General features: G+C 41.4%; 2 protein-coding genes across 2 annotated transcripts in view; both read left to right on the forward strand.

Moving 5' to 3' along the window:
* Nucleotides 1–23176, forward strand: part of LOC120557124 — a 655636-nt gene that overhangs the window by 612419 nt on the left and 20041 nt on the right. The gene's annotated exons all lie outside the window — the stretch shown is intronic.
* LOC120557666 (CD276 antigen-like) overlaps nucleotides 1–23176 on the forward strand; it is a 275123-nt gene that overhangs the window by 247211 nt on the left and 4736 nt on the right. The window contains exons 4-6 of the mRNA XM_039798212.1: nucleotides 9183–9458; nucleotides 10299–10322; nucleotides 21419–21529. Coding sequence (XP_039654146.1) covers nucleotides 9183–9458; nucleotides 10299–10322; nucleotides 21419–21486 — 368 coding nt within the window. The 3' untranslated portion in view covers nucleotides 21487–21529. The remainder of the gene's footprint in view (nucleotides 1–9182; nucleotides 9459–10298; nucleotides 10323–21418; nucleotides 21530–23176) is intronic.

Below are 23176 nucleotides of genomic sequence, written 5' to 3' on the forward strand. Positions count from 1 at the left end.
AACCGAACCAGGAAAAAATGCCTCTGCATTCATTGGATAGACCTCCAACCAATCAGAGCAACAGAACTCAACTCAACCGTCAACAGTACTCAACACTGTATATCGTCTCCATAGCAACCACTCTTTGCACAATGCATTCGTTCTAACTTCCGACTTTTAGACTTTTGAAGCTGGATATATCATTTGTTTCTTGTAAATATAAATGTGGATAACGTTAATGATAGTGACATGCTCGCTACAGTCGCATTTCTAGAGATGAATCGAAAACGCGTTTTATTTCTCTGATTCACGGCTTTGTTCTAGCGCCGGCGGTCCCTCTCTTCAGTCTCTCTCTATGTCTCTCCACCATATAACGCTCTCTCTCTTCAGTCTCTCTCTATGTCTCTCCACCATATACGCCTCTCTCTCTTCAGTCTCTCTCTATGTCTCTCCACCATATAACGCTCTCTCTCTTCAGTCTCTCTCTATCTCTCTCCACCATATAACGCTACTGTGCTTTCGGGCAGTTGTTGAGGTTCCTCCGCTGAGGATTTTAAAATGAATGCGCTGTCGATATCTTCTGTAACAGACGCGATGGTGGAATCTACACATCTCAACAAATCCAACCCAAGCGTTCTTTGGTGACGTGGTTGATTCTGTTACTGTTGATCATTTGTCCGACAATCTGATTGGTCCGAACACATCCTGTTCGGGCAATAATTGCTTCTCAGAAGGGCGAGCTAACCAGAACGAACTTCCCAACCTCTCGAATTTTGTGGGCGGGGCTAAGTTCGGCTGGCATCCAGGCTAATACCACCCTACTTTTAACCAGCAAATCTATTGAGCTGTATTGGAATAACTGATATTACACACAACTACCCCTTTACCCGTTTCTCTATCAGTTTCCACTTAAAACACTCCAGCTACACAAAATGATTCCTCCTTACAGCAATTAACTAACCATAGTGTGTGTGTGTGTGTGTGTGTGTGTGTGTGTGTGTGTGTGTGTGTGTGTGTGTGTGTGTGTGTGTGTGTGTGTGTGTGTGTGTGTGTGTGTGTGTGGTATTGTGTGTTATTTTTCATTTGAATTAGGGATGCACCGAGAAATTACAATACGGCTGAAAATTTTGTGATGACGCAAAACCGAAACTGCGACCTGCACGTGTGTCAGTACCCGATCCGTTCCACCTGCAAAGTGTCTCCTAAAGAGGTTGAGAACGGCCCACGGAGTGAAAACAATGAAAAATGCTCTTAGAGTCGGTCAGCACACGCGTTTCAGTGAGATCTATTCCGATCCTCTGCACTTCATCGCGACTGTACTTGATCCGCGTTATAAAGACCATTACTTGGATGCGGAAATAAAGCAGGGCGCCGAGAAGTGATCCAGGCCGTGATGGATGCGGAGAACCCGCGTGGGCGAGAGCACGACGCGAGCAGCACAGCGCAGGAGGAGATCAGAGGGCAGAACCAAGACTTGTCTCTGCACCAGATGAGGGGCATGCACCCTCGTTGTCTGATATGTTCAGTGAAATCCTGCAAGAAAGTGCCTCTAATAATAATAATAATAATAATAATAATAGGTAAGCTATTCTGGTCTTAGGCTACTATATACTGTATGTGAGCATCAGATTGGAGCCATATTTCTGCTAGGTATTTTTTAACTAAACTTTAATATTCATTTATCCATGTCTGCATCCCGATGCATCGATTATCTGATTCATTTCAACACCTAATATGGACACTAGGCCTGCACAATAAATCATTATAAAATCACGCTCTCGAATCACCCCTGTTGACGATTTAATTTTTAAATGACTTTTATTTTGAAATTTTTTAAAGATTATTTTTTTGGGCATTTTCGGGCCTTTATTTTGATAATCCTCAAATCATTCCATTTTTGATACTGTACTTAAATTGGCAATTGACAAACTCCATTTCTCTAGAGCAGGGGTCATCAACTACATTTTTTTCAAGGGCCAGAATCTTTTTAATCAGACACTCTGGGGGCCGGACTTTCAAATGAAGAAAATAAAATTATACCTAATACGCCTATTCTTGTCCCTTTCTTACTGAATTAATGCTATTATTATTATTTAATTTTTATTTTTTTTACATGTATTAGTGTGAGCAAACTCCTAAAAAACATGGAAACTCCATAATGATAACTGGATCTTTAACTAGAAAAAGATCTCAGACTAGGAGGCAGCTCACTGAGGAGCGATGGTTAAAGTCTGTGATTATGGAAACATGGTTGTAGCATGCAGCGTCCTGATTGGTGGAAAATGCTTGCAGAAAGAACCAGCTGTTGTCAGGTAAACATGTCACTGTCAAAGAGGCTGAAGCGAAAAGTTGAAGTGGAAAAGCCAAAAGCCCAGCTTTAATGATGAATGGACTGATAAGCAGGCTATGCACTCGTCATGTATACCCCATTTGCAATGAAATGATGCTGATGCAAAATAATACAACCAGCATCATCATCCTCAAGAATGAAGAACTCGAACATAACGATGCGCTCATTCACGTGCATATTAAAGGGGTGATAGAATGATTATGTAGGGTATTTCACACTGTTCCTTATGGTCTCCTAATGGGGTATGTAACATTGGTTGGGCTGAAAATGGCCTGGTTGATATTTTATTGGCCCTTATGCATCCCTGTGTTTTGGCCCTATTTGTAAAAGAGCTTTTCTTCCAAATATGGTATGGTCATGAATATTTAGATGAGCTCGCGCGCTGATTGGTTGAGCGACTTGCCATACGCACATATTAGAGACGCACGCTGATTGGTTGAGCGAATCCCCATACACATACAATTAGAGAAGCGACAATCTCATATTCCAGACACTGCAATGTTTCATTACCAAATTCACTTCTGAGACTTTTTTAAGCGAGAAATCAACTATATAAAGCTGAAATATGGGCCGTTTACAAAATTTGATGGCTAATTGGAAATTTGGTAAGACGTGTCGGACTTTAGGAGCTCCACACAGTCTGACGAAGCGGCAGCCTGCTGGGCTCCATACCCAGGGCAAAGTCACCCTTTGTGGATACTGCACTCGGGGCTCGCGGCCAGCTGCCGGCATAACTATAATATATTTACGGTATGATTTCTCGTCAGCCACTTTGATTTTAAGGCATTTTTATGAACGTGAGGCGTCTTTGTAGGATCAGCAGCGCTGCTTGCTATATGTCCCATTCATTACAATGGGGAAACACCGCAGCTAGCTAGCTACACTGTCGCCATAACTAAATTATATTTACAGTTTGAATTTTGTCACGCCACTTATATAACATCATTCCCCAATGTCTTATAAAGCTAACCGTTGTGTCCGATTTGATTTTAAGGCATTTTTAAGAACGCGGTGTCTTTGTAGGACCAGCAGCTGCTTGCTATATGTCCCATTCATTACAATGGGGAAATACCGCAGCTAGCTAGCTACACTGTCGCCATAACTAAATTATATTTACAGTTTGAATTTCTCACACGCCACTTATATTACATCATTCCCCAATGTCTTATAAAGCTAACCGTTGTGTCCGATTTGATTTTAAGGACGGTCTTGGTCTTTGTAGGACGAGCAGCTGCTTGCTATATGTCCCATTCATTACAATGGGGAAATATTGCAGCTTGCTCACTTTCGCTAACTAAAGTATATTTACAGTTTGAATTTCGTCACGGCATGAATATTACAGGTTCCTCAAGGTGTTACAAAGCTTAGCTAACAATTGTCTGATTTCGGATATCAATTGAATGTATTTTTGTGAATGTCAGTTAGGAGGAGGCTAGCTAGCTCTCATTGATGGACTCCATCTCACCGCCGCTCTATCAATGAGACTCACGGACAAGAGGCGTTTATTTCCCCGATTGTTTGTTTAAATAACTCAACACACATACCCATTATAAGATTTACTGGAACCCGTGAGCCGCGCGTAAAAGATTGCGGTATGCATCAGCTTCCGCTGACACTGCGGTCAGGGCGGCGATGTAGCAACCCAGGCAGCACCAACACCGGCACTAAACTCCGACACACAGTCGGAGAAAATTTGCAATTAGCCATCCATTTTCGTAAAGCGGCCCATATTTGAGCTTTATATGGTTGATTTCTCGCATAAAAAAGTTTCAGAAGTGAATTTTGTAATGGAATAGCAGAGATCTGCGTGACCTAGCTAGATTCAGAAGACTACCTGATCTCAGGTCAGTTGTGTAGCCTATGTAAATGTTGGGGCGGACTGTTCTCTTAAGGTTCCGGATTTTGAGACGCTTGCGTAAGCAACTCAGCTTTGTTGGGATTCGCCCGTTTTCAGCGGCAGTTTCAAAATATGAGATTTTCATAGTAAAGGGGTGTCAGTGGGACTTTGAGCTTCTATGTATGTCCTATTTACCCACCGAACTGTCGTTATTCAACTATGACAGGGTAAAATCGGTTTTGCATTCTATCACCCCTTTAAGTACGGTAACCACATGTATCTGTTTTAGTCTCCATAGATTTACCCCCAGCGGAGAATTTGGTTTGTTCAGCCAGCAGTGAGGTTTACAAGAATTTGTCCAAATTTCCAGATTCCCGGCAAACTAAAATAAATACAGTTAGACTACAAACTGACCGCTTTTGTTTCAGCTTGTTTGTAAAAATTCGCTATTTACAGAGTAGAGATGTATTTGCTTAAAACAGCGCGGTGGACAAGAGTGGACTAAGCAGACAGAGCAAATTGAAATATCGCTTTCTACATGTTTATGCTGGTCTACACAGGTGAGTGCATTGATAAGTATTGACTTTTTACTCACGAAAGTTTAACGCACACACATCTCGGCTCAGCTGTGTGTGTGGAACATGCTTTAAACTAAAGTTTGACTCCGCGTACATTCACAAAAATACCCTCGGATGCTTTTTGGATAGAGTTACGCTTTAATAAAATGCCGGGTTTTATTTGGGCTTGACTACATAAATAACGTTCCAGTTAATGGGTACGGCACGGAGAGAACATTGACTGAAGGCTCGATTAGCGGTTAGCTCCACTTAACTCCAGATATAGATCAGCCTAAGCAGACTTAAATAATAAAGTAAGGTATGAAACAATACATACACACGTGTCAAGCGTGATTTATGCTTCTGCATAAATCTACACCATGGCTACGTACGTGGAGGCACGGACACTACGCCGGAGCTGCATTATTGTGGAACCCACGCAACTTCTAGGTAAGACCCGCCCTTCAATAGCATTCACACGCTACTATTGGGCAGACGTCCATGCAAGGTAACGGAACCAGATTTGTTCAGGTCCTATCCCCTGACCAGTCGGCTATCCTAACTTTAACTACTCTAGGTCAACCAATCGGGCTGGTTCATAGGGCGGGACTTACCTAGAAGTTGCATAGGACGCGCACCACCCGAAAAATGTAACTACACGTCGCGGTGACCCACTGCCGTGGCTTGGTAGCGTTGCATTTCCCTAGACTCATTTCCTGGTTCTCCTTCTCCATAAATAACATGAAATCAAGGAGAGGGTTAACTTTTCCTGCTCCAGATTTCCCACCGTGGTCAGAAAGAACAGAGGAGGCACTTTGTTTCTCTCACTAAGACCATAGCGTTGCTACGTGCTCCGAAGATATTCGCCATCACTCTCTCACTCGCTCTACCACACACTCCCCACTAGGGTTGGGTACGCAAACGGTAGTATTTGGACCGGATTAGAAGGCAAATTTCGGTTGCTCATTTCGGTTCCGACTGAAATATTTTCCCTCTGACATCCGGACAGCGGCAGACTCTTTTTTTCTTTCTCCCTTTTCTGCCGAGTGGCGCATCGCGCCGCCACGTGTGTGAAAACCTGCGTCCGCGTATTCTTGACACATGCACTCTACTATCACAGCTGATAGATGGCTTTTGTACACGCCCAAACGGACGTAAAAATATCACACTTTCTCTGTAGTCTACTGTTAGCTAGCTATCGTAAAGTAGGCTACTTTTAAAATGCCATATGTTCCCTCTAGGCTCACCAAAACGGACGTAAAAGCATAGTAACCATTCACTGACTGCACATGATCGCTAGTAAACATATTACACTTGCTCTGCTAGTCTATCGTTTAGGACAAGACCCTGTAGCCTGGTGGTGGGGAGGCGAGAGCGCCTTCCCCACATTGTCTGCCCTTTCAAACTCACACCTGTGTGTGTACAGACCTCTTGGACACCGTCTGAGAGAGTTTTCTCCTGTGCTGGACATGCCATAAGTCAGGAGAGGTGTAGTATCTCGCCAGAGAAGGCAAATAGTCATTTTTCTGCAAAAGAACTGCTAAAGTTTGAAGCTGGTTGGCATACCAACTCCGCAACATTTATTTTGTTGTTACTTGTTAGTGTAACTTTTATTTGTTAAATTATTGTAGTTGTGTGTTAGGTGACTTAGGTGTACTTATTATATATTTAAGTACTTTAAAATGTTAATATATTGTTAAATTTAAATAATTTTCAGTTGGAAAAAAAACTCATTTTCAAGTCATTTTCGTTTTTCAAGAATCGGGTTAGGAATCGGAATCGTTTTTAAAGTACCAGTTCGGCATCGGAATCATAAAAATCCAAACGGTACCCAACCCTAGCCATTATGAGGTACCTCCCCACCGTTAGCGGAGCATCGCCCCCTGTAACCCAGCCAGCTACAAAGAACTGGTAAGCATCCAGACTTTTAAAAGGTTTGAGATCAGCAACAGTGTCTGGGGATACCCAGTTTACAGACATAGGGCCCTATCTTGCACTCAGCGCAATTGCCTTTTTACACCGACGCATGTATCATTCCTATTTTGCACCCGACGCAGAGCGGACTTTTCCCTCCACAGACGCACCTCGGTAAATTTAAGGAATGTATTTGCGCTCCCGGGCGTAAGCGTTTAAAAGAGGAGGCGTGTTCCGGCGCAAACGTTCCCTAGTGCTATTTTGCAGTTTCAGAAAAACAATTCAGCCACTGACCAGGAAAAGCCTGGTCTAAAGTCAGTGGTGCTAGTCTAAAGTCAGTGGTGCGTTATTCAGATGCTCTTTTAGGGACGTTACTGGCCATAATGTAGCGGTGCACTACACGCATACACTTCTCTCATCTAAACGGACGCAGCAGTTCCCATTTTTGCAAACCATACATAATTACAAAGGAAAATATTACTGAAAAAACGCTTCAGGTGTTTGGATAGATCAGGAGGCACTTTACAGTACAGTCCTCAAAAAGTCGCAGCATTCTTTGTGGCTTGTTGTGTTTTACACATTTCCATGAATCATTGATGTGTTGATGACATAAATGAGGAAATATTAGAGGACTTAAGGAGACGTGATGTTGAACTACAGCGGGATCTGGTCCGGGAGTAATGCGCGATGCGCTCCCTGGTGGAGCGGGTGGACGGAGATGGAGTGGGGGAAGAGGAAGGGGAACAACAGGAGCAGGTGGTGCGTTTGGAGGCCCACGCTCCATGGCTGCAGCAATCCTCTCCAGACTTGAGGAGATGCACCCGGGGCGCCGCAGCAACATCGCCACCCGGCCAAGATGGGCATTTATTACTTGCCGCGCATCTTGGACAGCGCCGCGGCGGCGCCAGGCAAATCCGGCCTCATAATAGCAGTCCGCCATGGAACAAGCGCCTGCTCTTAAAGGGAATGTGAGATGACGCTCTGATTGGTTTATTGCACGTTACGCCCAAACCACACCTAGCTACTTCAGACCAACCCTTTTTAGATTTGCGTCGGGCGCAAGAGTCATCTATCCTGCCGGTATAATAGCAACAGCACCCGAGATCCGCCCACAAAGCTACTTGCGCTTTGTCGCGTTTCATACTTGCGTTTCAGATCGTAAAATAGGGCCCTAAGTGTTAAAGATTGTGTAGACTGTCCGCTTGTCTACTACACTGTTTAGCTTGTGCTTCCGGTGATTCTGCCGTCCGTCATGGCGTCACGATCGGTCGTGGTCACGGGTTCCCAAAGGGTGAATAGACTATACATAAAGTGCAATTACTACTTAAAGTAGAGCATTTAAGACAGACAAGGGACAGGCCACATACAAGAAAAGACAGGGTATAAGTAGACTTGTAACAGAGCCCTGATTGTTATAAGTTAGGTTCACCGTGAGGTGAAGGTAGAATATGAGAACTTTCTTGAGATTTGCGTGATTGAAATCACCAGCAACAATAAATAGTCCATCCGGATGTGGAGCTCGCTGATAGCTCCGTAAAGTTCAGCTAACGCATTGGTAGCATTAGCGCTTGGTGGGATGTATTCACTGAATATAAACTTGAATTTGCATGGAATGTAGAATGGTCGGCATTTAACAGTCACAAACTCCACCAGCGGTGAGCAGTAGTTGGATACAAGCACCGCATTTCTGCCCCAGTCATTGTTAACATATATGCAAAGCCCACCTCCACGAGTCTTACCTGACATAGCATCTCTATCTGCTCTGAAGGCTAGCAGGCCTGGTAGCTGGATAGCGGAGTCTGGTACACTGTTGTTCAGCCATGTTTCCACAAAAACACAAAATTGCGTTGGGAGTTTCGTTGAAGTTGGATGTAGTCCAGTTTGTTGTCTAATGAGCGGACATTTGCAAGCAGGATTGATGGGACAGGTGGCCGGCTAGCGTTAGCTTTCCCACCTAGCTCGAACTCCTGCCCTCGTTCCGCGTTTCCGCTTTCTCGCACACCGCTTTCGATGTCCCCTTACCCGGCTAGCAGCATCGAGCGTCACCACAGGCTGAGGTGCTGGTCTCTGTAGCAGGCGAAGCTAACGTAGTGTGTCGAGTATTCCGTCTGTAATAAAGGTTCCTGCATATTCTCCGATCTGTACCAATGTATCCCGGTGGTACACGTGCGGTAGTTTGAATGCACATAATTGCAAGGTTATAGATGGATGGATGGATGGATAGATAGATTAACCCTAAAAACAGACATGTTTTATATTTGATAACACATTTTTACATTTAGTGTAAAAGAAATGAATGTATATTTATCAGACACATACTTAATTTAATAATCTTATCAGAACAACAAACGTAGCATGGGGTAAACAGTTACCAAACTCTCTACTCTTTCGGTAGAAGTTAAGTGTTGTCAAATATTGGGCTTTTATGTTTCTCTCTTTTCCTTTGTGTTTTTCTCTGAACACACTAGTCCACATAGACAAGCAGTGAAGGGATGAACACAACAAGTGATGTGTCACTAATTGTCCGTTTGCACCATCTTTACAGGTGCATCTCCAAAACCATACCTCAACATACTTGAAACAAAGGATGGAGTGCTGCTGCAGTGTGAAGTTCTTGGTGCTTCTCCAGAACCTGAAGTAAAGTGGCAGGACAGTGATGGGAACATGATTACTTCTGAAGAACCACAGGTCACAAAAAAAGGAGGCAGCTACGACGTCACCCTCCGAGCTTCTGTGACCAAAACTGACCACTATCGCTGTGTTGTCACACAGAAGACGATCAACCATTCCATTTCTGATAAGATTTATGTGCCTCTAAATGGTGAGATTCCTCCTTCTACCTTAATCATTGTTGCAAACTAAGTTTCAGCTGAGTCACACAAATCACATAAATGAATAATATAACAAATACGTTTATTATAATTTATTGTTGCAAACTGCAGTGTTTCGGCTGAGTCACACATGAACACACAACCAAAATGACGACACACTACACATGTAGAAATAGTTATGGATGATTCTATTATTTTAACTAGAAACTGAACTCAAACTAAAAACAGGGCCCATACTTTAACTAACTAACTCTAAATATATGCAGTGAAGGTGCCTGGTAATAGTTTGATACCGTGGAGGGAAATAAAGTTTTTCAGGACAAAGTAAACTTGTTATTAGGAGTTGTTGCTCTGCAGTGAGGGTCCCAGATGATAAACCTGTTCTTTACACTTCAGTCACTGCAGCAGAGTGTTGGTTCATTAAAAGAAGAACTAACTGAAAACACAGCATTAGAAAAGAAATCTAATAAAATAAAGCACTAACTACAGATTAATTTAATTACAGAACACTTACTTACAGAAGTAACATTTTTATCCTCACATTTTAGTAAAAAGATTTTTAAGTTGTTACAGTTACATGAAATTAATATAAGTTATGCAAAAATATGTACTTAAGTCAATTTATTCATAGTGTCAAATCATAACAGGAGTTATCTCAGCACACTTCATGATCAGATGGAGTAGGTCTAGACCACACTATAATTTACAAAGACCTAACAATCCCTACTAAGAATGTTGTGGTCAAGTGTTGAATGCAGCACAAAGATCTCTTAAAACAAGAACATACATCAATCATTTTTTAAATTTCCTACGGTTTTATCTTTCCTCAGCTGGATCGCAGACACATCCTTCAGGTATGTTAACTTTCAATCATGTCACTCTTGTACAAAGGCCCTAACAACTTCATATACATGTAAATCATAGTTTTTGTCTTGTATCATCATTTGATTGGTACATATTGTACATAAAATGTAAGCTTGCTGCGCTTATCGCTACCCATCCAGAGCTATGATACATAATATCTAATAATCCATTGACAAAGGATCAATATTCTTTACTCAAGGTGTGGTCTTCTTATATTATTCCCTAATTCTGACTCTTTAGCCATTCTAAAGCCATGCCTGGCTCCTGGGATGGTCCGTTAGTCGGTCCCCTGCCTTGGTCCATACAGAAAGATCTCAACAACTGTTAAATGGATGCTATGAAAATATGTACAGACATGTATGGTGCCAGATGATGAATTCTTCTGACTTTGAATTTTGGATGGATGATCACATTGTGTTCTGGGGTTTAAAGCCCTTTGAAAAATAATTCTATGGTCTGATACATATTGAAATTATGATATTAACAAAAACCAGAGAGCTGGGGATGTTATACCTGCTACAGTGTCATTATTATATCCGCCAAGGAGGTCATGCTTTTGGTTCAGTTTCTCTCTGTCCGCAGGATTACAGTAAAATTAGTCTTATCTCAACGGATGCACATTGCTGGAAATAAAGCCTGACATCCTTCCTCTTAGTATTTCCGCTATTGCGACTTAGCGCTGCCCAGGATGATTGTGATTGGTTTAAAAAAATACAAACAAGCCAGAGTGTTATTCCCCTACTCCAGAAGAGATCGGTGGTGTAGCCAGACCTTACTCCAGCGCTGACACAAAGCTGTGGAGAAAAATCTGGCAATGCAAGACTACAGAAAAACTGCTGGCCTGATTTTCATGAAACTGGGTGTAAGGGTGTAGCATTAGCCAAGTAAGATTATTTTCAATTCTGGAGCAGAATTAATGGGGAGATACCCAAATTATTTTTCACTTTCGTTAAAATTGTGAGATAGCGCAATTGTGCTGCCTTCATACGGTGTCGGAATACCGGTATTTGATCAGATTTCATGGCTCATCCGATCCGTTTCATTTTTTCTCGATGTCATGCAGATTTGTGTTGTTTAAACACTCTATAATATACATTAAAACACAACACAATCTTTGTAACGTCCATGTCAGGGTGGGAAATTAACTTTTTGCCCACCAGCCACAGTGGCTGATGGATGCCCAGTTTTACCAGCCACTTTTTCGGAATTCAAATTTATGAAAGTGCACTAGCATATTTTGAATTGCTTCAATACATTATTTTGTATTGTTAATACATATTTTATTAATATAGGCAAATAAAAAGTGATGTGAAAAAAAAGCCTCGTAAACCATGGTAAAATTGTGTTTGGTCAATCATAATCTACAGTAATTGTAGGCCTACATGTTTAATGAACAGAAAAAATATTGACTCATCTCTCAGTAACATAGCATTAAACAGTCCCTCCAGGATTTCGCAGCCTTTTTTGAGGTTGTTGCGGCCCAAAATGGCTGATTTTGCGGGAGCTTTGTAAAAAATGCCATAAAAGCGTGGCGATGGCTTGTATTTTTGTTGCAATGAAGTTGCGAAGAGACAGTGAAAGTTGCTTTTTTGTAACCTGACTCCGCCCGGATGGATTGCTTCGCATTTGCTCGGCATATCCATCTGGGAACTTACCGTTGGAGAACTTTTGGGAAGGGCCGAAAATACTGGTTAGCTGATTGGATAAACCATCTGTCTATCACCACCTATGTTGGTGATAGACGGGCCAAATCAACCAATCAGATCGACGAAGCTTATGAAAATGCAACCACGAGCCCCTGCTGCTGAAGGCAAAGCATAGCTCGTTAGCTCAGCAAGCAAGCAACGAGAATGTACGAATAAAATGCACCATTTCAGGTTCCCGGTCCATATTCCAAAAGAAGGATCCAAGAGAAAAAGCATTAGCGGAAGCGGCTAACAGAATTAGGGCTACCGCTGTCTGAAAATACTGGTTAGCTGATTGGATAAACTGTCTATCACCACCTAAACCCGCCTCAAAACCAAGCTGATTGGTTGGTCGTTTGCGGAAAGGCTCCAAATTTTCTTTATCTCAACATGCCAGACTGATCTGCGAGTGGAAAACTGGAGCTCGCCAGATCAGGACGGTCTCACGAGGCTACCTTTTTTGTAACACCGGCCGCCACATTTTTTTAACCGATAATTTTCCATTTGTGTGTACCCTCAGCTCAAGGCAAGGCAGCTTTATTTATATAGCACATTTCAGCAACAGGGCAATTCAAAGTGCTTTACATAAAACATGAAAGAGCAGTTAGAAAACAAAAACAATTTTAAAAGACAAGAATAAATTTTACAGTGCAGTATAAGAATTTAAAGAACTGAGAGATAAGAATTTTAAAGAGAGAGCAGTTAAAACAGTTAAACATATAAAAGCAGATAAAATAGGTTATTTAAAGAAAGGCAACATCAAAAGATAGGTCTTCAGCCTTGATTTAAAAGAACTGAGAGTTGCAGCGGACCTGCAGTTTTCTGGGAGTTTGTTCCAGATATGTGGAGCATAAAAACTGAACGCTGCTTCCCCCTTTAGTTCTGACTCTGGGGACAACAAGTAGACCTGTCCCAGATGACCTGAGAGGTCTGGGTGGGTCATAATGTAGTAGCAGATCAGAAATGTATTTTGGCCCTAAACCGTTTAGTGATTTATAAACCAGCAAAAGTATTTTGAAATCAATTCTTTGAGGCACTGGAAGCCAGTGTAGAGACTTCAGTACTGGAGTGATGTGATCCACTTTCCTGGTTTTAGTGGGGAGGACTCGAGCAGCAGCGTTCTGAATCAGCTGCAGCTGTCTGATTGATTTTTTAGGGAGACCTGTAAAGACACTTGCAGTAGTCAAGTCTATTGAAGATAAAAGCATGAACAAGTTTTTCCAAATCCTGCTGAGACATAAGTCCTTTAACCCTTGATATATTTTTAAGGTGATAATTGGCTGATTTTGTAATTGTCTTCATGTGGCTTTTAAAATTCAGGTCTGAGTCCATGACTACGCCAAGATTTCTGGCTTTGTCTGTTGTTTTTAACATTGTCGTTTGAAGCTGAGCACTAACTTTTAATCGTTCCTCTTTAGCTCCAAAAACAACCACTTCAGTTTTTTCTTCATTTAATTTAAGAAAGTTCTGGCACATCCAGTCGTTAATTTGTTCAGTGCACATATTCAGTTGTTGTATTGGGCTATAGTTCCCCTGGCGCTAAGGTTATGTAAATTTGTGTGTCATACCGCATAACTATGGTAACTTATTTTGTTGTTTTCCATAATCTGAGCCAGTGGAAGCATGTAGATGTTGAACAGAAGAGGCCCCAGAACTGAGCCTTGGGGAACTCTGCACGTCATATTTGTATGCTCAGATGTATAATTACCTATAGACACAAAGTAGTCACTATTCTTTAAATATGATTCAAACCACTTTAGTACTGGGCCAGAAAGACCAACCCAGTTTTCCAATCGGTCAAGTAATATGTCATGGTCACATCGTATCAAATGCTGCACTGAGATCAGGTAATACTAAGACTGAAATTTTGCCACTATCTGTGTTTAAGTGGATGTCATTAAAGACTTTAACAAGAGCTGTCTCAGTGCTGTGATGTGGTTGAAAACCTGATTGGAAGGCATCAAAACTGTTGTTTAGTGATAAGAAAAGGTTGAGATGTTGAAAAAACGCTTTTTCTTTGATTTTAATTAAAAATGGAAGGTTTGATATCGGCCTATAGTTGCTCATTAGTGACGAATCTAGATTGTTCTTTTTAGGAGTGGCTTGATGACTGCAGTTTTAGGGCCTGCTGGAAAAGATACCTGAGAGCAGAGATGTGTTTACAATCTGTAGAAGATTAGAAGCCAAACAATTCAATACATTTTTTAAAAACACACCGTTGGTAGAATATCAAGGCAACAGGAGGAGGTTTTCAGATGTTGTATAATGTCCTCCAGGTTTTTATGGTTGATCGTATGAAATTGTGTCATAGTGGAATTTGTTTTCGTGAACACTGTGACAATATATATCCTGTACTTGATATGGAGGCACTGACTGTCTAATTTTAAGAATTTTGTCTGTGAAGAAGGAGGCAAATTCATTGCAGCCTTGGTAGACAATAGTTCAGATGCTACTGGTACTGGAGGGTTTGTTAATCTATCGACAGTAGCAAACAAAGCACGTGAATTATTATTGTTACTGGCAATAATGTCAGAGAAAAAGGACTGCCTTGCATTCCTTAGTTCCAAATTATAAATACGAAGTCTCTCTTTATAGGTGTTGTAGTGGACCTGGAGATTAGTTTTTCGCCAACTGCGTTCAGCTTTTCGACACTCTTTTTTTCTGTTCTCACCACTATAAAATTTCTCCATGGAGATCTTTTCTTACCAGAGACAGCTTTAATCTTAGTGTGAGCAATAGCATCAATAACATTTGGAATTTTACAGTTGAAATTATCTACAAGCTCAGTTACTGAGGCCCCAGTGAGTGTGGGTGTAGAGGAGAAAAGCTGAATGAATGATTCACTGGTGTTTTCAGTGATATACCGTTTTCTGATTAACTTTGTTTGAACACTTTTGGGCACCGAGATAGTGCCATTAAAGAAAACACAGGAATGTTCAGAGAGAGCAACATCAGTCACCACAATCTTGGAAATATTCAGACCCTTGGAGATAATCAAGTCCAGTGTGTGCCCCTAATTTGCGTGGGCTGTGTCACATGCTGAGTCAGTCCATAGTTCTCAAAAACAAAACACAGTTCTTTGGTCCCTTGGTCCTGGGGGTTGTCAACATGAATGTTAAAATCACCAGCAATAATTACACGGTCAGAGTTAATACAGATTATAGACAACAGTTCATTAAAGTCGTCAAAGAAGGATGCACAGTATTTAGGTGGCCTGTAGATATTTAGAAGTAGAGCTTGAGGGGGAGGATCATAGCTGAAGAGCCACATATTCAAAAGAAGCAAAGTTTCCATAAGATATGAGTACATTGGAATGAGTCATTAAACAAAATGGCGACTCCACCTCCTTTCTTATTCACTCTATTCTCACTCATAAAACTAAAGTTAGGGGGCTGACTCTATAAGAACAGCAGCACTGTTATTATGGTCTAACCAGGTTTCAGTTAAAAACATAAAATCAAGATTGTGCTAAATAATAAAATCATTGATTAAAAATGATTTACCTGCCAAAGACCTGACATTTAGTAAGGCTAGTGCTATTGTGTTAAAATACATTTTGGGACAGGTTGTTGCTGACGAGGAATGGATGATAAATTTGCTAAGTTGGCAGTTAAGTGCTTCTTTTCTTACTTAGCAGATTCACCATTTTTTGTGTTACCTATCACAACATACATTTAAGAAGAATTTAATACACAGGGCCCAGGCGGTGGTTGATCTGGTGGGGGCTGTGGAGGATCACTGCCGCACTTTGTTGTGTCTTCCTCTTGTTTTGTTTGTGTTGATTTATCTTGTCTCGTGTCCTTGGCCAAGGGAGCAGATGTGTGGTGCAGAAAGTAAAGTAGGCTAGAGGTGAACAGCTTTACTCCTGGCTTGTTAAGGAGAAGTCCATCTTTTTTAAAAGATGTCTGCGGTCCCAGAAAATGTTAAAATTGTCAATGAATTGCAGAGAATGGTTGTTGGTACATGCAGTTGAAAGCCATCTGTTCATTGCCAACAGTCTGCCGAATCTCTCTGCTCCTCTTCTGACTGGCGGTATAGGGCCACTGATAAACACCTTCGCATTTATGGAGCTGATTGCAGCAGATTCATAAACTCACGATCCAGCACTTCAGATTCTTGCTTTACAACATCATTTTGACCCTATGTGCAGTATAATATTCTTCACAGTTGCTGCTATGATATCTGGGATTCTTTGGGTCAAGTCAGACACCAGTGTGACCATCTTCACACTCAGTTGTTGGGGAGGCATTTTGTTGCTAATTTTCCCTTTTGCAGCTGTCGGCTGTGTCCTACTAAGCACAGGGGTTGAAGAGGCGCTCTGCCTGGATGGTAATGCAGGCCAGCCGGTCATATCACAGATCTCAGGGCGCTGTGCCCTGCAAGTTAGTCGTCCTCCCATTTCCCAGGAAAATGATTTACTCTTAGGGTTTGCACCAAAAAAGTTCCAGGGAGGACTGCCACTTGTTGATTTATTACCTGTTCCACAGCCCTCCTGTTTGTTTGTAGTCTTGCTGGTGCTAGTTAGCCGTGTGTTAGCATGCTTTTGTCCATTGTTTTGGGTCACTGGTAAAGTGGTGTCATTTCCACATGATCTGTTCACTTCCACGTTTACTTCTAACTGGTAAATTCTGGTTTCCAGAACTGCAATCTTCTGAAGGAGTTTGTAGTCGTCTTCCATGGAGAAGGGAGGCATCTTGCTGCTAATTAGCTTTAGCTACAGTCACTTTAGAACAGGCTTGAGCTTTTTGTAGGCCGAGCTCACGCAGAAAAATGTTGAAATATGGCAATAGCCTACTATGTCTATAAAAAATGTATAGTCCAGTGATTTATAAGTATCCAGAGCCGTTGCTCATAGTTTTTCTTAGAGGGAAAGCAAGATTATCAGCAGAAATATGCGAGCAGAAGCAGGAGCAAGCAGCAAAGCGTCTGCACTGTAACCCCACAGTCACATTAGCTATAAGAGACAGAGACAAAGCAACAGGCTACCATTCATTTTTAATGGGAGTGGCCGTTTGCCAGCAACAAGCGACGAGCTCGCCGCTGCCACAAGCAAGGCGAGGCCAAAATCGTCAAGAAGTCTATTTTATGCAAATGTGGAGCGATGCGACAAAGCGACAGCCAATCGGAGTGAAGGGGCAGCGTGACGTAGGTCAGTGGCTCGAGTCGAAGAAAATAATTCAAGATGGCGGAAAACGCTTCAGGACCTCGTATTTCTGTATATATCTGATATGTTTGGCATTTTATCTCATATATTTTGTTACTTTTATCGAGAAATAAATACTTTTAAATCCAAAAACATCGTTCTTGTGACTTAACAATACCTCTGAAGTAACTTTTAAGACGTGCTTGAAGGTAGCACCGGAGAATTTCTGTTTACTGTTGCCACACAACCAGGAGTAGGCTAGGCACGCCCAGGAGCGCCCACAAGCGAGTGCATGTCGCTCTCTTTTGTAGCTAATGTCACTGTGGGGTAAGAAGCAGGAAGCAAGTACAGCTACATGGTGTCACAGACTAGCGCTGAAGACTACTCGACAAAAGTCTGGAGTTGACGGAAATATGCGTGGTCAAAGCCCCGGCTGTTAACAGTTCTTCACAATAAAAGTCCTCAGTTATTTTGGTATTTGAATGTTTTTATTATGAAGCAGCAAAAACCCGGACATTTTGGGGATTCATTAGCAGTAGGGTTGGGTACCAAACTTCGGTGCCAATAGGGAACCGGTGCTGACGTAAACGGTAGTAACGAGACCGAATAAGAACGAAAGTTTCGGTTGCCTCATTTCGGTGCTTGACTTTACACTACACCTGACAGCATGTAACGTTAGCCTACCTTTAGCTAGCAGCTGGATTAAACACCGGTAAAATGCTGACAGCTAACGTTAAACAGTGTAAAGTGTGACTGTATTTCACTGTGGAGGACTTCAACAGCGGGATGTAACAGTCTGCTCTGCAGCCCGCAGCAGCCGTTGTCGCAATTCATAGATATACAGTATGTTTATATGGTCGGAATTAAACAACACAGACGGTGCGTTCACTTGCAGCTGCCGTTGTCGGAATTAAACAACACAGACGGTGCGTTCACTCGCGGCGCTGCCGTTGTCGGAATTAAACAACACAGACGGTGCATTCACTTAAAACAGGTTGCCTCGTGGTGCATTCACAGTATTTGTAAAATACCCTTTTCCCTTCTGGGGTTCAACAGCAATTTACTGGTGAAATAAGTTATTGTTATAGTTATTACATTATTATTAAATCTTTAATTTTGACCATGGCCTTAGCAATAAACAAGTCACTGACTGTTGTTTACTACCCTTATTTTTTTCTTCTTCTTTTTTTACTTTATTGAAAAGTACCGGTTTAGCGGCACCGCACCGTTTTAAAAGTATCGATTTAGCACCGAATCGAAAAAAACCAAAACGATACCAACCCTAATTAGCAGTAACATAATGTGACTCACATTGTTACTTAGCAACAGCATTCTTTGACAAAAGCTGTCCAATCCGTTAAAAGTAATGTTTTACAATCCACCCACCACTGTGGCTGGGATACAAGGCAAAGTCAAAAATGCCCGCCGTTGGCTGGTGGCGGGTGCTAATTTCCCACCCTGGTCCATGTTGTTTCGCACATTACCAAGTTAAAGCTCATGAACACGCCAAAGTCGGAAGAACGACTTCTCAACTCAGTAAATGGGACTATCTGAGGAGTATTTGGATACTAATACTTATAACTAATGCTAGCCACTGCAATTAAAACTGACTGAAAAATATAAAAATCAATTAAACTCTGATCTCAGTCTGACCTTTAGAAATATTTTAAACCATGGGCATTCATTTTTCCAGATTTAATTAAATAACTAAATGAACAGTTGATACAGAGACTGAGTTTGATCCTCCTTCATTCACGAAATCAAAATACAGTGCCTTGCGAAAGTATCCCGCCCCTCTGAACGTTTCGACCTTTTGCCACATTTCAGGCCTCAAACATAAAGATATAAAACTGTAATTTTTGTGAAGAATCAACAACAAGTGGGTCCCAATTATGAAGTGGAACGAAATTCATTGGCTATTTCAAACTTTTTAACAAATACAAAACTGAAAAGTGGGGGCAAAATTATTCAGCCCTTTTACTTTCAGTGCAGCAAACTCTCTCCAGAAGTTCAGTGAGGATCTCTGAATGATCCGATGTTGACCTAAATGACTAATGATGATAAATAGAATCCAGCTGTGTGTAATCAAGTCTCCGTATAAATGCATCTGTTCTGTGATAGTCTCAGAGGTCCGTGTAAAGCGCAGAGAGCATCATGAAGAACAAGGAACACACCAGGCAGGTCCGAGATACTGTTGTGGAGAAGTTTAAAGCCGGATTTGGATACAAAAAGATTTCCCAAGCTTTAAACATCCCAAGGAGCACTGTGCAAGCGATAATATTGAAATGGAAGGAGTATCAGACCACTACAAATCTACGAAGACCCGGCCGTCCCTCTAAACTTTCAGCTCATACAATGAGAAGACTGATCAGAGATGCAGCCAAGAGGCCCATGATCACTCTGGATGAACTGCAGAGACCTACAGCTGAGGTGGGAGACTCTGTCCATAGGACAACAATCAGTCGTATACTGCACAAATCTGGCCTTTATGGAAGAGTGGCAAGAAGAAAGCCATTTCTTAAAGATATCCATAAAAAGTGTCGTTTAAAGTTTGCCAAAAGCCACCTGGGAGACACACCAAACATGTGGAAGAAGGTGCTGTGGTCAGATGAAACCAAAATCGAACTTTTGGCAACAATGCAAAACGTTATGTTTGGCGTAAAAGCAACACAGCTCATCACCCTGAACACACTATCCCCACTGTCAAACATGGTGGTGGCAGCATCATGGTTTGGGCCTGCTTTTCTTCAGCAGGGACAGGGAAGATGGTTAAAATTGATGGGAAGATGGATGGAGCCAAATACAGGACCATTCTGGAAGAAAACCTGATGGAGTCTGCAAAAGACCTGAGACTGGGATGGAGATTTGTCTTCCAACAAGACAATGATCCAAAACATAAAGCAAAATCTACAATGGAATGGTTCACAAATAAACATATCCAGGTGTTAGAATGGCCAAGTCAAAGTCCGGACCTTGCCGAATCGAGAATCTGTGGAAAGAACTGAAAACTGCTGTTCACAAACGCTCTCCATCCAACCTCACGGAGCTCGAGCTGTTTTTGCAAGGAGGAATGGGCAAAAATGTCAGTCTCTCGATGTGCAAAACTGATAGAGACATACCCCGCGGTTAACTTACAGCTGTAATCGCAGCAAAAGGTGGCGCTACAAAGTATTAACTTAAGGGGGCTGAATAATTTTGCACGCCCAATATTTCAGTTTTTTATTTGTTTAAAAGGTTTGAAATATCCAATAAATTTCGTTCCACTTCATGATTGTGTCCCACTTGTTGTTGATTCTTCACAAAAAATTACAGTTTTATATCTTTATGTTTGAGGCCTGAAATGTGGCAAAAGGTCGAAAAGTTCAAGGGGGCCGAATACTTTCGCAAGGCACTGTAACTGTCTGAATTCTGTATCATATCCTTGTTTTTGCTGCAGGCAGTAAAGTTAGGGAAAACATGTTCGATAGTGTAATATGATGATCAGAGAAACCAGAAGTGTTTCAAATTAAAGCATTACCTAGAGGCTTTTGAGCTGCATTTTGAAATGATATCTTTGAGGGGGGAACAGGTTCTTAGGTTTGTTAAACAAAAGTCTATGAAAGTTTATAAAATGACCGTATTCAACAGGCACGTTTGACAAACCTGCACTTCCACTGTGTAGTCAAGTTAAAGAAGAGTAGCCATATGTTGATGTCACTGTGCCTGGTGGGATTCCTCTGAGTGGGGTTTTAATCTGCAAACAACCTTGTTTTTTATCGGTTCTCATACTTTTCTGATAATTCACTAGAGCTGGGCAATATATCAATATTATATCGATATCGTGATATGAGACTAGATATTATCTTAGATTTTGGATATCGTAATATCATAATATGACATAAGTGTTGTCTTTTCCTGGTTTTAAAGGCTGCATTACAATAAAGTGATGTCATTTTCTGAACTTACCAGACTGTTCTGGCTTTTCATTTCCCTTTACCTACTTAGTCATTATATCCACATTACGGATGATTATTTATCAATAATCTCTTTGTGTAAATATTTTGTGAAAGCACCAATAGTCAATACTACAATATCGTTGCGGTATCGATATCGAGGTATTTGGTCAAAAATATCGGGTCGGAATTTGATTTTCTCCATATCGCCCAGCCCTATAATTCACACCTTCAAATGTTTCTATTGTGTAAGTTCTGACTAATATTCTCTACATGATTGCAGTTACATTGTGAGAGTAACATCACCTTCTTGTTCTGTGTTTCAGATCAAAACTTGAGGAAAGTGATGATTGGAGTTGCTGTTGGAGTTCTCGCAGAATTTCTGTTTTTGTAGGTGTTCATCTAGCTCCGCCTGGAAATGACTCTAACGGTCTACGGTAAGTTCAAATAATGCATTGTTTCAACATACATAATGTGTCCATAATGTGCAATCCGTAACATAACAGGTACTTTGTATCTATGTTTCCACATCGGAGTGGAAACTCTGCAAATACGTAAAAAGCTTGACTACAAAATAATAAAAACAAATAAAAAGCCCAAACCAGTGAAGTAGTAGGGCTTTAACATCCTTATCTACATAAGATAAGCAGAAACAGATTGCATGATAATAACAGGCATTAATGGGGTCTTTGTTTAGTCTTCTTGCTTAAACTGTAAACTGAATAGTAAAAATGCCAGTGTAGAATAAAATAAAACCTGCATATTTAAACAGTCATGAATATACAGAGTCAGGAGTAGCTTAGGAATATAATTTATTTTTCTTTACAGTCAGATAAAGAGATTTTGGCATTCAGGCCGCAGAAATGGCGCGTGTTGCCAAAGCATATCATGCAAAAGTCAGACCATTTAATATAAAACTGTCTAAGGGTTTTTTCTGGGGGGTTTGATGTGTCGATCCATGCCGCTAACCGCAGTGAGAAGTGGAGCTGTGCTGGCACGGTGCACCACAGAGTCAGGTCAAATCATATATCTTGATGACATTTTGCATGTCTGCTGACAAATTCTTTTATTGTGTCCTGCAACTCTGATCTGCTGACCAAATACAGCAGAATATGTCCATATATGTTAGATTAGACCTTTTATTTTTTAAATTTTAGCATCCTGTCAGTTTGCAAGTAGAAATCTTTTGCAACAGCAGTAACTTCACACTTCTCTAATACAACTGAACTTGATGGTGCAGTATTTACCACAATGAGGCTGATGTGTGAAAGTACAAAAAGGAACACAGAAGTGAAACTAAACTCTAAACCACAGAGATTCAGGAAGCAGCTACAAAAGTACTGAGAGCTGAACACAGAGACTTTTAGAAACGGCGCTTTCTCTTAACTTGTCAAGGAAAGTTAAGAGGGATTTATTACAGTCTAAGCAGGGGCATAGCCCAAAAACTTCTGGGCCCTGTAGAAAGGCATTTTCTATGGGGCCCTCCCTGCATCCACAGCTTTTCATTCTAGCATATTTTTGGGCCCTCCTCACATGAGGGCCCTGGGTACTCAGTCCCCTTTTTCCCCCCAGTCCGACGCCCCTGAGGCTAAGTAACGCGTTACAAAGTAACGTAACTACTTTTTTTCAGGGGAAAAGTAGTGTAACGCGCTACTACTGAAAATTTGGTAACGAAACGTAGTTCCTTTTTCAATTCGGCGCAACGTTACTTTTCCCAGGGATAGATTTGACAGCGACACTGCCTTCTCAGCTGCAGGCCCACAAGCTCCACAAGGTACGAAACAGAGGCTGATAGTAGCAGGGCAATGCTGCAGCCAACGCTAACTTTTGAGAGCGGTTTAAGCTTCGTGGCTTTTTGCTGGACGGTGCTCTGAGCGGAGGGCTATGTGGCACATGCCACTACATCACTGAGGACTGGCAGTTAAATCGGCCGCCCTACAAAGGCAAGGCAAGGAAGCTTTATTTGTATAGCGCATTTCAGCAACACAGGCCAATTCAAAGTGCTTTACATAAAACATTAAAGAGCAGTTAGAAAACGATTAAAAACAAATTAAAAACATTAAAAGGAAAGAATAAAATTGATA

This window comes from Perca fluviatilis, chromosome 4 (assembly GCF_010015445.1).
Source record: "Perca fluviatilis chromosome 4, GENO_Pfluv_1.0, whole genome shotgun sequence".
Classification (NCBI taxonomy): domain Eukaryota; kingdom Metazoa; phylum Chordata; class Actinopteri; order Perciformes; family Percidae; genus Perca; species Perca fluviatilis.